The sequence below is a fragment of the Candoia aspera genome, chromosome 6 (assembly GCF_035149785.1).
Source record: "Candoia aspera isolate rCanAsp1 chromosome 6, rCanAsp1.hap2, whole genome shotgun sequence".
NCBI classification, from domain to species: domain Eukaryota; kingdom Metazoa; phylum Chordata; class Lepidosauria; order Squamata; family Boidae; genus Candoia; species Candoia aspera.
Genome location: NC_086158.1, coordinates 82,456,443 through 82,470,822, shown reverse-complemented (window position 1 = coordinate 82,470,822; position 14,380 = coordinate 82,456,443). Strand labels below are relative to the sequence as shown.

General features: G+C 39.8%; 1 protein-coding gene across 1 annotated transcript in view; it reads left to right on the top strand.

The window, feature by feature from the left end:
• The window catches only part of COL13A1 (collagen type XIII alpha 1 chain), a 67,698-nt gene that overhangs the window by 30,542 nt on the left and 22,776 nt on the right, over positions 1–14,380 (top strand). The window contains exons 13-22 of the mRNA XM_063307840.1: positions 2,726–2,779; positions 3,919–4,005; positions 6,352–6,420; positions 7,097–7,120; positions 7,908–7,961; positions 8,774–8,818; positions 10,420–10,509; positions 11,169–11,213; positions 11,444–11,485; positions 13,409–13,435. Coding sequence (XP_063163910.1) covers positions 2,726–2,779; positions 3,919–4,005; positions 6,352–6,420; positions 7,097–7,120; positions 7,908–7,961; positions 8,774–8,818; positions 10,420–10,509; positions 11,169–11,213; positions 11,444–11,485; positions 13,409–13,435 — 537 coding nt within the window. The remainder of the gene's footprint in view (positions 1–2,725; positions 2,780–3,918; positions 4,006–6,351; positions 6,421–7,096; positions 7,121–7,907; positions 7,962–8,773; positions 8,819–10,419; positions 10,510–11,168; positions 11,214–11,443; positions 11,486–13,408; positions 13,436–14,380) is intronic.

The window sequence follows — 14,380 nt, the reverse complement described above, 5'->3', positions numbered from 1 at the left end:
TATCACTGTCATAAGTAACAGACATTATTATGTGTCTTTCTTTTCTTACCAAAAAATAAAAAAGGGAGAACGTGGAATTGCAGGGAAGATGGGTCCCCCGGGTTTGCCTGGAAAAAGGGGGCAGAGGGTAGGAAAACGTAAACAGCTTGGATTTTGTTGGTCTGCACTGTCGTTCCCAACAACCCACAACTCCTGATCAGAGTGCTGTGAGATAATTTTCAAAGTTGGAAAGAAATTTCTGCTACTTACATGGCTGAAACTTAACCCAAAAGTCAAGGCCAGCAAAACTATTTTATTTTTTATTAATTTGGTTTTTCACTGAAATTATGAAATAAACATCTCAGCATGCTGAATGCATAACAGCAATTTTATGAAGTAGCATGGATTTTGCATGGATTTAGATTCTTCTATATTTTATCTTGTTTTAGTCTGGGATAAAAAAAAAAGAAAGAAAGAAAAATTATAAGGCCTTGCCCCCAGAATGTGTGCTGGATGTGGTTCATTCTGGGCAGGAATGCAGAATACCAAGATTTAAAACTTTGTAACTCTCCTTAAGATTTCAAACGTTTTATATATGCACTTTTTTTTTAAAAAATAACTATTTCCAACTAAATATAATGTTAACATAATTCAGAAACATGCATTTCAAAATCTCCAGAAATTTCTAGGTAGTCATTACTAGGCAGGTAACATTTTCTCTGTGCAATGAAAAAGTAAATGATTAGGCCCTTCCCCTCCACACCCCGCAGATTAAATTAGTGCATTGTCTAGGTCAGGCTGGGGAATTCTGGGAGTTGAAATCCACACATCTTAAAGTTGTCAAGGCTGAGAAACACTGGTGTAGGTAGTTGGGCATAAAGTAAGAGTACAGCATCCATATGAGTTCAGTGAATGATTTTTGTCAGATAATGGCAGTGCCTTGATTTTAGTGTCTACCGAGACCTACTAATCACTGTCCTCCAATGTTAATCTATTATGTTATGAATATAAGTTAATATACTTATCATCATTAATGAATAATAATGAACATTACATTACAATGATTAATAGAAAATATGTACAATACATTAAAAATAGATGGGAGGGGTAAAAAAATTCTTCTATCATTCACCTAGGAGTAACTTGGGTGAAAAGTTGGGTCTTTGGTAAACCCCTAACGATGCAATATTAGATGCCTCTCAAACATTGTGGGGAATATTATTCTAAAGAGTTGGTTTGATTATGTACAAGCTCCATCCATGAATGATCGCAAGATGACACCAATAATTCATGCCACTTATAGTTGGACCTACTCAGAATACCTTAGTCATCTTGTAAATTTATGCATTACAGCCCTCTAAAAATGAAGCTAGGCTGTCCCTGTCCAGGAAAGGCCATAGATAGTAGGTCATCCAGGATGGGTTTTAGGCCTTTATGACAATGACGTCAACAGGAGAACCTCCAAGCTCCAAATCTGTTCCTTCTGTACCAGTGCAACCCCAATGAAAACAGGCAGTCAACATTTTCTATACCTAGGATCTATTAGTCCACAAGGCCTCCAACTTATCAGGGCTCAGCCTAAATGTACTAACCCTCATTCTACTCATTATTTCATCCAGATACGAGGGAAGGTTATGCACCTCATCTGACTGAGATTTTATGGAAGAATAGGGTTAGTTGTCATTAGTACTTCACCCAAAATGCTTGATAAACACCTTCACTGGCTTCCCATAAATGTTATTAAGTATGGGATCAAGATATAATCTTGTAGCACTCATCCTATAACTATAAGGGTACTGGAGCATAATTGCATAATTGTATTATCTGAAACTGTCCCTGCAAGTAGCAGTTGATCCACTGTCTCCAATCCCTATTTTTCAGAGATAATTCAGAAGCCACTAGGCAACTTACCAGAAACAGCAAAGCTGTACTCCCTCTTTGCTTCTTTCCATCCGAAGATGATTCATCAGAGCTTTCAAGTGATTCAGTCTAGAACCCAGACTGAAATAAGCCAGGTTTATCAGTTTCTTCCCAGAAGGTCTGCAGCTGCACAAATATTGCCCTCTGCAGCACTTTGACCAGTGAAGAGATCCCTGTGACCAGGCAGCAAGTTGCATATTTGGGAAAGCTTTTCTGGAGAGGTATATCACTTCCTCCTTTAAGGCTACCGAGCTTTAAAATTTACATTAGTTTTAAATCCCATTGTAGAGCAGTTTTTTTTTTAAAAAAAAAGATAAAAGACCCAAACCTTTTTTAAAAAAATAAAAAAATAATTTAATATCAATTCTTTAACATTCCTTTTGACTTTTGTGGCCTTTTAGTTTGTAATATTTGCAGACATAATCAGATAATGACATACAACCATGGTGTGATAAGGTCCAGTAGGACAGAGGTGAGGTGCAAGCCATGATGACATGACATGCATCATGCTGTCAAGGCACAAATGACACAAACTATGCAATTTGCATCATTGGTGCAATGACATCATGGTGCATGTGACATCACCTTCCTCCCCCTCCCCCCACAGACACCCATGCTCTCCAGGCAAAAAGAAAATAATTCTGGTGGGAAATCCAGGTTGGATTTATTTTGAAAATCTGGACCTTCTTCCAGCTGAAAGTTTGTAAGAAAAGAGGCATAAGTAAACTGGGGAGGTTGTTATCTTATGCTCTTTTGCCAATCTCCATTGTAAGATGAAATATTTCATAGCATCCAGCATCTGATCTGACATATATTTCGTCAACAGGGTGAGAAAGGGAAACCTGGTGACCCAGGACCTCATGGAGCCATGGGACAAAAGGTTTGTGTTGTTATCTAAGTGGGATACAGGAGAGTGAAGATGTGTTTTATTTTATTGCAAGCTCAAAAGCATATGAGTTGTAGATCTCCCTCTGGGCATCAAACTCAGTATCTCAAACTGAGATAAAACTGTAACAGAGTTTTGATTAACTTTGAAAATAAGTGGGTAGATGTAAGGAACTGAAGCAGTTACGTGGTGAGCTATTGCTCTACAAAAATCTGGAGCATACTGAATCAAATTCTTTAATTCAACCCTGTTTTATGATCTATCTATCTCAAAAAATTGGACCTGTCATAACTGGGACTGAATTTATTCCAAGTTGAACATTCCAAGTATAAACTCCATTTATGAATATTTGCCAGCCTATCAGCCATAGTGATCCACCTTTTATCCAGTGGCTAATTAAAGACCAAAGGCTTTAAAGACTTAAAGCATATATTTTCTCAGACAACAGACTACATATCAAAACCTTATGCAAAAAGAAATTAGTAATTAAGTTGCCAACAGATTTATTATTTCTATGTGTCCAGATGGTGGTGGTGATGATGATGCTGATGATGCTGATAAGTTTTACTGTACAGTCTAATACTTTATGTCTGCATCTCTGGAATAATAAGGAAACACGTAGAACCTGCAAAAAACATTGCCATCTGGACTGTTTCATTTAAAAATCTAGCAAGAAAATAATTCCTTTTTCCAAGCCACCCCATTCAAAATTGTTCTATATCCAATCCACTGAGGATGCTTAATCTTCACTGAACTGTTTCCCTATCATCAACACTTCCCAGTTATATTTATTTCATTCTGTATTTTGTCTAAGTCTATAAATCTTGGAGAAGTTCTCCTAAAATATCTGATACATCCCTCTTCTGCATAGATGGTGTTGTTTGTTAAGCGAAGGACAAGCACTCAGAGAGTTGAGTCTGCCATGAATGTCTTTGATGTTAGGAGTCAACTAAGTAAGGTCACCTTTCCCAATTTGCTACCAACTTGCTATTCTCCAAATGTGTTGAGACTACAACTTTCAGAGTTCCCAGAGTTGCAATTCCATCATTTCTGGAAGGCATCAGATTGCCCTCAAATATAGAAAATGTGATTCATTAATATTAATTGTTGCTTATTTTTTAAACTCTCTTAAGGGTGAAAAAGGAGATTCTAGCAATGCACTTGGAGGAGGTAAAGGAGAACCAGGACCACCAGGATTACCGGGGCCTCCAGGACCAAAGGTGAATGCCTTTCTGTGACATTCCACACTAATGTAGTGAAAAAATGTTCACTAATGTTCAGAAGTGGGCTAGAAATGACTATCTACACATATATAATTGTGCATTGTTTCTGAAGGTCAGCAAATAGCACTTCCAAGAGGAATATAAAACCACTCTTAAAGTCACTTAAAAGTATCGAAAAATGTCTTCCAAGTGTGTAGACACATGCCCAGAAGAGCAGCTAAATAGAGCAGAACCTTTGTGAGTTAAAGTCCTCATCAAATGGCCTGCTCAGGTCTAATAAAAACCACCCCCTTGTAGATCAATGAGTTAATATGAAACACACACACATATAAAAGATCTACAGTAACCTGCAGTTCATGCTCATACAGACTTACAGAATGATGTATTAATGAGAGGAGAGACTTAAGGCAGTTCCATACCATGGGTGTTTCCATCCCACAATCCCTCAAAAAGACATTTGTAAACTGACCCACAATCATCTTCCCTTCTGCCAAGCTCAGAACATGGCATGCAGAGAGCCCCATGAGCCAATCAATGCTCCTCAGTTGTCCCTCAAGTGGCCAGTAGGAAAGTACAAGGACCATCATGCAATCAGTCTCCTCCCCCATGAGTACGTACGTACGAACGTATGTATGTATGTATGAATTTATTTTATTTTAATGCACCATATTTCCCAAGGACCTGTGACAGTGTACAGTTAAAATCAGACCATATTACAATAACTCAATAGATCAACATAATCAACTAGCCAACTATATTGTATAAAATTATATATCAGTAATACAATTAAAATTAATTTAAATAGGTCTCCAGCAAGCAGATGTCACCTCCCACATGCCCTTCTGAATAGTTTTGAGTTCCACTGTTAGTGAAACAACAAACATATCCTTGCCCTTTTTCTATATAAAAATGAAATAAATTGCAAGTACTCCACACCCATCCATGTATTTCACTTCATGCATTTGCCAAAAAGCCCTCTCACTTCGCTTCACTTCACTTCACTTCAGTTCATGTGTCTTCTCCTTCAAGGAGGTTGGTGACCATGGGTCTTCACAGGGTCTGCCTCTGTGCCACTCTTGCAGATTCTTAATAATTTAGACCAACCCGGTTATATCTACTGCTGTTCCAAGTGTCTCTTTGTCTTCCCCTGCTTCTTTTTCCTTCTATTGTTCCCTCTAGTAGGGTCCTTTATATAGAGTTGCATCTGAGAATATGATCCAAATATCTCAGAGAGTTGTTGTTGTTGCTGTTGTTGTTGTTTCATGGTCTTTATAAGAGCTCTTTTCTCCTGCCACCTCAAGGACTTCAAGATTTCATCTTTTGTCACTCCAAGGGATTCTCGAGATTGTCCTTCAAAGTTTCAAAGGCTTTCAGCCAGTTCTCAGCTTCCTTGGATATTGTTGATGTTTTACAGTTATAAAGGAAAATTGATCAAATATAGCATTTGATCATTCTTCTTCTTAGTATCCATTCCCCTTGAGAACAGATGTTCTTCATGTTTAAATTTCTGGCAATTTTTATTCACCTCTTATTTCACCAGCTATTGTATGCAAAATAGGCAAAATTCCTGTCTTGCTGAAAAGGGGCATCATTAAATTTTTTGTAATTTTTGGAGGATCTTCTTTTCCTTGAGATGACTGTCAGCTTACAATTTTTTGTATTAAAACATAACTCTTATTTTTCACTTGTTTTTGTTTCCTCAGTTGGAAGCTTCTGGTTCCCTTTTTTTTTCTGCCAGGAGACAGTATCATCTGCATATCTTAAACCATTTGCTTTCATACGGTTTCCTCTTGAGACTTCTGTTACAGTGCTTAATTCATCAGATATTTCTTCATAGATGTTGAAAAGGTGGTGGCAATAGGACACATCCCTGGTGCTCTTCTTTTTGGATTGAAAACTCCTTTGAAAAATCTCCTTCAAAGAAGTTTGTTCCCAGTATAGATTATTTTAAATAGATAAATAAATAAATACCCTAAGTATTTAGTATGATGAAAACTTATTATACGATAGCTTGATAGTCTCCCTCCCTCCCTCCCTCTCTCTCTTTCTCTCTCTCTCTCTCTATATATATATAAACAAAAAGTATTAAAATTCTCCTAAATATTTCCTAGCTACTAAGCTACCATTCCTGTATTATATGTGCTGAATTTATATATCACAGTCCAACAAAATCCAACCAAATGCACTGTGGCAAAGCAGGATTTATAAACCCAGCTATTTTGTGTGTGACAACAGTTTTGGCAGTTTCCTCACAGAATAGATTTCAGCCGCAGGCCCAGACACAGTTTAGAAATATGTATTAGTCCAGAACTCCAGTTCCTAACCATATATACTTTCATTTAGGGCCCCAAGGGTGAACCAGGGAAGAGTGAAACGGTAGACTACAATGGTAATATCAATGAAGCTTTACAGGTAAGGAAGTAACAGATATACCAGATTATCATGATAATGCTTCTGTGAACCTTTTTATTAATTGTTGCAATTTTCTATTGATCGATTAATTATGTAACATCAAGTCATTTTAGACTCCTAGCAACCAGACAGATCGATTTTCTCCATGACGATCTATACCTAACCTATTCTTTCAGGTCTCCCAATGGTGACTCGTTGCCACTGTAACTGAATCCATCCTCCTTGTTGCTGGTCATCCTCTTCTTTTCTTTCCTTCATTCTCTTCTTCTCTTTCCTATTACATGAAGAATAATTGGGGGTTTCATGCAGATTGTACTGCAGCATATGATTAAAGCACATACTTCATTTATACTATTCTAGACCCATAGATGAAGATGGTGGCATCACCTCTATGGATCTAGACTATTGTTACAGACTGAATGGCACTAGCAAATTGCATTACTTCTTACAGAATTCCAAAGTAAACCCTAATCCTCTGAAAAAGGTTTTAGAAGGCAAGGAGGTTGCAGATGGAAAGACACCTATACATTAACTGGCAGGTTGATTGTCTGAAACCATATTATTACTTGAAATCATTTGAATCATATCTATCTATAGCTCTGTAGCATCTGTGATAGACAGATACAAGGATAGCTATAGTTGATGTATGCCACACAGTTATTCTTCTTTCATTCAGGAGATACGAACTTTGGCCCTCATGGTGAGTTAATATTCTTTTGTATGAGCTGTGGTTCTTAATAAAAAGTCAATTAAATAGGAGGATGAGCCTACTGATACTGGCAGATGTATTATAGAATGCCACACTTGGATAAATAGAGAACTCATCCTTTTCTATAATTATGGGTTAGATGTATAAGATTTCATTGTTCTTCATCTCAGAATTTCATCCCACCACAAGAACCTGGGAGAGGTACCTATTGTTAGCTGTCTTCTTTCCTCTCAGTGGGATATAGCACTGCCATTTAAGCCTTCCCCTCTCAAAAAGCAAGTGTGGCTCTAGTTACCAAAAGGATATGTGCAGGACCTTTGTTTCCTATTAGAGGGAACAAAGCATCAGGTTATGGTCCTATATCCACATCACTCTGTAACTGCCTTGGAAGGGAATGTCAGAGAGGCAGCCCAGGAGGAAATAGTTTGTGGGGGAGGAAACAACAGGTCCTCTTTACAATTCAGGTGGCCATCTCCATATACAAAGCTTGCTTCCATAATTCATTAATACTCTAGCCAATGGAAGCAGAGTAGGAAATCAGGCATACATCCTGAATTTCCCCCACTTGGTGCTTTATGAATATGTTGGATGACAGTTTCCATAATTACCAGCCAGTTTGACCAACATTAGCATTTTAAAGACTCATCTGATGCTTAATTTGGACTGGTAGATAAATTAGTTCATTAATCCAAATAAGGACACTGACTATTTTTTTAAAGAATGGGAAATAAGTAGTTATATTTAGATACTTTTAAATGATAAGTTTTTCCTCTGTCAGGGACCTCCTGGTCTTCCAGGGATTGCAGGGCCACGTGGACCACCTGGACAGAAGGTAACTCCATCAGTCTTTGTGATTCATAACAGTCAGCAAAGAGAAAGTCCTTTCCATCCCATTAATTAAAAATGGGATAAATATGATGAAAATTAAACAGAGGCAGAGGAATATACTGTTTGTCTTCTCTGCCAGTTCAAAATGTGGATAATCATAATCTTGAGTTGAATCCCACTGTAAAATGCACTACGGTGAAAACCCTATGAGAGCCTTTTTGGTGCAAATGGAATTGCCAATTTGCTACTTGAAGATTTCTCAATGCAGTAGATGTTTCGCTTTGGTCCTGCTGACCACCCATCCTCTTGTAATTTATTATTTATATATATGATTGATATAGCCACCCATCTCACACAAGGGACTATGGGCGGCTTATAAGATTACAACAGACAACCCCACCCCACAACAGGGAGAGAAGAAGGGTGTAAAATGAGTGTGATTGCCTCCTTTTCCTATGCATAGTGAGCATTTTCAAATTGCCACAGATATTTGGGTAACAGCTGACACTACTGTATCCTGTTAACAATATAGATTCAAGAGCAACTTGGAGGCCCAAAGAACAAGCATCATTTTCATACTTAGAACCTGAGAATCTTAGGGTTATAATTCAACTTTTAGTGCTAATTTGGTCCATGATCTCGATCTCTTAAACATAACTGTTCACTCTTTATTTGTCAAGCTTCAAATAACATTTTTTTGCTAAGAGTACTTGTTCTATATTCACATCTCTTTTGCAAAGTTCCAAGCTTCATAAAAGAAAAAAGAAAAAAAAAGGCGCTTGACGTTTTCCCTTTCCATTGGTGTTTCTACTTCAGGGTGAAATTGGCTTGCCAGGTCTTCCAGGACGCGATGGAGAAAAGGTAAGGGGCTAGGTATGAGAAATATGTGCAGCATGCCTGGTGAGATGACCTGCAGCAGATAACAAGAGGAAGAACTACAGTATTAAATTCTCAAAGAGGTAGCTCTCCTTTCTGAAGCTGGAGTTGCTGTACAATGGCATTCTTGAGTTTGTTTCCATAAAAGAAGAGTAACGTTTGTTGGGTTCCTTTTGAAAAGTGATGCACTTAGCCTATATTTAGGTAGTTGTTGAGTGTGGGATTATCATGCTCCATTTGGTATCATAACTTACAGAGTTTACACTCTGTAGAGTGTTTGGGATGATCCATACTTCCTGCTTGCCCCAGCATGAGGACAGACCTCAAGTGTTTGGGGAGGGCAGGAGCAGGTCACATCATTCTCAGCCTGCCCCTGATCTCCATTCAGGTGCTCTCGCTCCATCTGAAAAGTAATGTTTTCAGATGGAGCGAGCAGCAGGGCATCCAGTCCACCTATTGCACTTCATTCTGGCCTACACAGATGCCTCCATTCTACCTGCCTGATGTGTGGCTTGGCAGGCGCCCTTCATTCCTGCTCTCTGCCCTCAACAGTCTGCTGCTGGGCTCCCTGGCGCGAAAGGGTGGACCTGTCTGTCTGTCTTGTCTGTTCGTTAGGTTCAGCAGCAGAACAGTGAAATGCTGACTGTTTTTGTTATTTTGCTTTCAACTGGTCAAATTGACCAGAGTTCTGCTAAGTTTCCCTTCTAGCCCAAGTGGCAGGAAGGACTGCAAAACTCTTGCCCTTTCTTTTTTCATCAATCCTCCAAAGACATGTCCAGAAATGGAAAGGTCATTTACTTTCCTGGCCTGGGTGAGAAGGGAAAAGAAGCAGGGGAATCCACCAGTCAGGAACCACACTAACCCCAGTCCAGACAGAGCTCCTGGCCATCACTGTGTTCCAAGTGGAGGAAGGGGTTGAAACCCAGAAAGGAATATCTTAAACCAGCTTGACTTCTAACCAGCTTATGCATGGAAGACAAGCAGCTGAAGGCTCCAATAAAAAAACAAAAAGCCCTTTGTTTAAGTCAAGATGAAGGTGGGAAAAAAAGAAGTCTTTCTACATCATTTCAAGTCTGCATTTTAAGTGTTTTCCCTACCATTTCTTCTGTCTTTTTCCTTATCACAGGACATCATAGAGGAAGAAAGCCTGTTCTAGGACTTAGCTGATCACAGCATTAGCTAAAATTGAGAAGTGCTACTGGGGAAAGTACACACTACTTTGGGTGACCCCATGCAAGTCTATAAAGAAGGCTATTGAAACATTTCTAACTCCAACATTTTAGACCTACATTTGCAAACACGCAGACTGACACACTTTTGAATTATATTCTTTCTTTCCATAGCTTCTGTGGCTATTGAATCAAGGATTCCGTGGTACATTTTGGGTTCTTTTCAAGTATTGCTTGCTTTGCATCTAATGTGCTTTTAAACTAGAGACTGTTAGAGACTGACTTTTTCACATAGGATCCCATGTGCCTCAATGGCTGTGCTTGGATACAAATATTACTCCCATTTGAAAAAAAACCAAGCAATTAAAGTATCTTTCCCATTGCACAATTCCAAATTAAATCTTTCTTCCCCTGTAGGGTCTTGATGGCCTAACTGGAGTTAAAGGTGACCAAGGGATGCCTGGACCTCCAGGTCTCATCGGCCCAATTGGACTTCCGGGTTTTACTGTAAGCACATCAAACAACTTTTCTAAAAAACTGCCACCACCATCAAGAAAGCCTACTAGTGCAAATCATTCAGCAGATTAAAGTAATATGCCTTGAGCAAAATGACATGCCTTGAGCTTTCTTCCTCAGCTGAAGTTCAGATGGCCACTTAAGGCCGCTCAGCAAGTTTGTGGCTGGATCCCTTTGAACTGGGATCTGCCAAGACCAGAGTCTCCAAAGACCCATTCCCCTACACAGCTTCATGCTCTTGCTTGATCCAGAGACTTCTCATGACTGTCAGGTTGTGAGCAACAAGTTCAGAACAATTGTCAAGGAGGGACAAAAAGTAGATGGGGTATATGCAAGCATCTCCCTGGGGTAAAGCAGGTTTGGAAGGAGATCGTTGCAGGATTTCTTTTCAAAATTTCAACTTCGGTACTTCGTTTCTATATATAGATTACAGTTTAAAGACATTGCTCAAATTAGATAGAATGCTAGTTAATTGTAGTAGCCAGTGAGACATTTAGTGGTATTCCAGAAGCATCCTGATGATTGCATGTTTATTTACTTCTTCAAGGTCTCTTCATCTGAACTTTTAGCCAACTTGAAATGTCACAATTATAATGACTTGGCATCTTATATGGATGCTCTTTTTTATTACAATATTGTTGTATTTACAGGGAGAAAAGGGGGAACCTGGAGAAAAAGGAGATACTGGGGCCTCAGTAAGTGATCCAACCACAAGTCATCTTTTAGAACATTAGAGGAACTCCTCCCTTCCCTACCCATGGCTTGTTTTTCTTCATCTCTTCTTCCTAAGTACTACTTTCACAATGATAGGTTTAATTCCTACCTAATTATTTTTGAGGAAGGGGTCAGGCCACTGCGTTTATTTACTGACCATGAAGGTGATTTGTTATAAAAATGACATTTGCTTTTCTATGTTGGGTTTTAGGTAACTGGTCCACCAGGGCCTCAAGGTCCACCTGGAACCCCAGTAAGTCTTTTCTGTAATATGGACTATAAATATTTTTCCCTTTCTAAAGTATTCCATAATACCATCTCTTTATTTTGGAGGAATCCTCCACCAAATACATTGAGCTAAATCAAGTTACTGGCTTTTCAAGGACCAAAAACTGGTTATCACAAGAAGTACAACATTCTCAGTGTGGTCTATCCATTGTAGCTTTTAACAAGGAATAGCCAGGTCTTCAACAGCTTCCTGAATGTCACCAGAGTGGAATCCATCTGGATCTCAGGGGGGTGGGCTATCATTCCAGAAGGCAGGAGCCATGACAAGAAGGCACACTTCCTGGGTCCCGCAATATAATACTGCTTAATTGATGGGACTGGAAGCGCACTCACTATGCCTGATTGTAGCAGATGAGCAGAAATAACTGGAGACAGGTGGTCTCTCAAGTTATCCAGGCTCTATGCCATGAATGGCTTTGTAGACGATACTATCCCCAGTAACTGGAATTGCACTCAGAAACTAACTGGGAGCCAGTGCAGCAGGCAGAGCAGTGAGGTCATGTGGACATAATGAGGCACACCTGCAGGCCCTCAACTAGGGTCTCTGTCACCTGGGGCAAACATGGATTCCGTGCCCATTTTGGTGCCCCCCCCCAGTGCTCATTTTGGCTCCTCCCCAGCACAGTGCCTGGGGCACATACCCCGCTTGCCCCACCTAGTTGCGGCCCTGCACACCCATGACTGCCTGCACCACTACAGGATCCAGGAGCATTGGTGGGGGTCCTGCCTATAAGCATGCAGAATATAAAAAGAAAGGGGCAGCCACCGAAAGGTTTAGCTCCACAAAATTCCAGACTGCACAATGTTAAGTAGAGAACCAATATATGTGAATTAAAGAAATCACAATGAACATTCCCTGCTTTATTTGATATATGCAGATGCCTTCAAATGATTTGTTGATAACGGTCAATCAACAAAAGATTTCTTCTCAACTCTTTTCTTTTGTTTTTTGTTTTTTGTTTTATATTTTATCTCTTGTTGAAATTTAATAAAGTTTTATGAAAAAAAAAACCCCAAAAGCACTGTACATATTATTACTGGGACAAGTTCTTTCCCATGGATTGGACCATAAAGAGTGGGTATGCAAGCAATGACAATGCAGACGTTTCCTGTAACTGTCATTTATTAGGACTCAAAATGTTAGCTAGCCAGTAGAGGTAGTCCTCGTTTAACGACCACTTGTTCAGCAACCCTTTGAACTTACGACAGCACTGAATGAGTGATACTGGTCCTCATAGTCGCAGCCGTCGCAGTGCCCTGTGGTCATGTGATTGCAATCTGGGCACTCAGTAACCAGCCCACATTTCTGACCATTGCAGCATCCTGCAGTCACATAATTGCAATTGGTGACCTTCCCTGCTGGCTTCCCACAAACAAAGTCAGTGGGGAAGCTGGCAGGAAGTTGGACGTGGCAGTCACGTGTGGTCCTCTCTTAATGACCCATGCAGTCCTCGTTTAATGATGGCAACCGAGACTGCCAGAGCTGCTGTTGCTAAGTGGCATGGTCACGTGACATAAAGTTCAACAACCACACCGCTTAGTGATGGGTTTTTCAGTCCCAATTATTGTTAAGCGAGGACTACCTGTAGAGCAGAGGTTCTTAAACTGGGAGTAATTTGGGCATATCCTGAGGGTAATGGAGCAATTTGTAATTGCTTGTTTGTGAGTTGAAGATCCAATCTGGGACGGCCGCTGCCAAGACACTTGTGTAAAGCAACTGAGTTTGGGTTTTTTGGTGGAGGTAAGCACATTAAGACTTGGAAAAGGGATAATTGGGTCAAACAGTCTAAGAACCACTGTAGTAGAGAAAAGCTGGGTGTCTTTGTACTGCTAGAACTTTAAACTGAAAGAATATTATATCGACTTGTTTTTTTAATTCCAAATGTAGGGTCTTCAAGGCCTACCAGGACCTAAGGTAAGAATGATGAGTAATCAAATTGAACTAATTTAGGCAGCTTAGAGAATGTGCTGCTCTGAAAGGAAAGTTATTGGCTTCACACAGTTTGGAGCAGGAATAATCAACCTGTGACTCTCTAAAAGTGACTGAAGTACATGTCTCAGTACCTCTTATCATTGGCCAAACTTCCTAAGGTTGTTGAGGGCTGATGTTCAGCAATGCCCACAATGCCATGGATTGTCCATCCCTGAGATATCCCTGCATCGTGTTGTGAAAGTGGCGTTCCCCCAAAGGGTTAGACATGACTTGGTGCTTGCACCAGGGACCTTTCACCTTTTGTATCCCTGCATAGCATGTGTAAGGATATAAAGCATCTAAACCCTTAATATCTATTATGTGTCAATCCCCCATGTCAGAGCATTGGTAACTGCAGTAGTACAGTAGTGTTTTGTACAGTCCTAGTATTCTTAATCTTCATCTGCTGGAGCGCTGGCAGCTATACACCGACAAAGGGTTAGGGTTTCCAGAAGAGATTTGTCAGACAATTGCCCCTCTTCATTCATGAAACTTTGCAATTGTGTTTAGACTACAGCAGTGTTTCTTGACCTCAGCGACTTTAAGACGTGTGGACTCCAACTCCCAGAATTCCCCAGCCAGCTACTCTGTCTACATTCTTTGCAACTTCCTTTTTTCAATGTAGACATTATGTAGTGTCTTTCTTCATTTCTCATCCCTCTTTTTTTGCAGCAATCATTGTCTTATGCACCTTTTTTCTCATCCATGGCCTTTTCACATCAATATTCCACCAAGCACCCTTTTTCATGTGTCACATGGGCATAACTCCATACTCTGTGTTCCCAACAGCTTCCACATCTTCTTTCCTTCTGTTCACTTTCCATCCATTCTGTTGGGAGACTGAGTTATCTTCCAATATTTTTTCATGAAGGACTTGAAGTTTCTCTT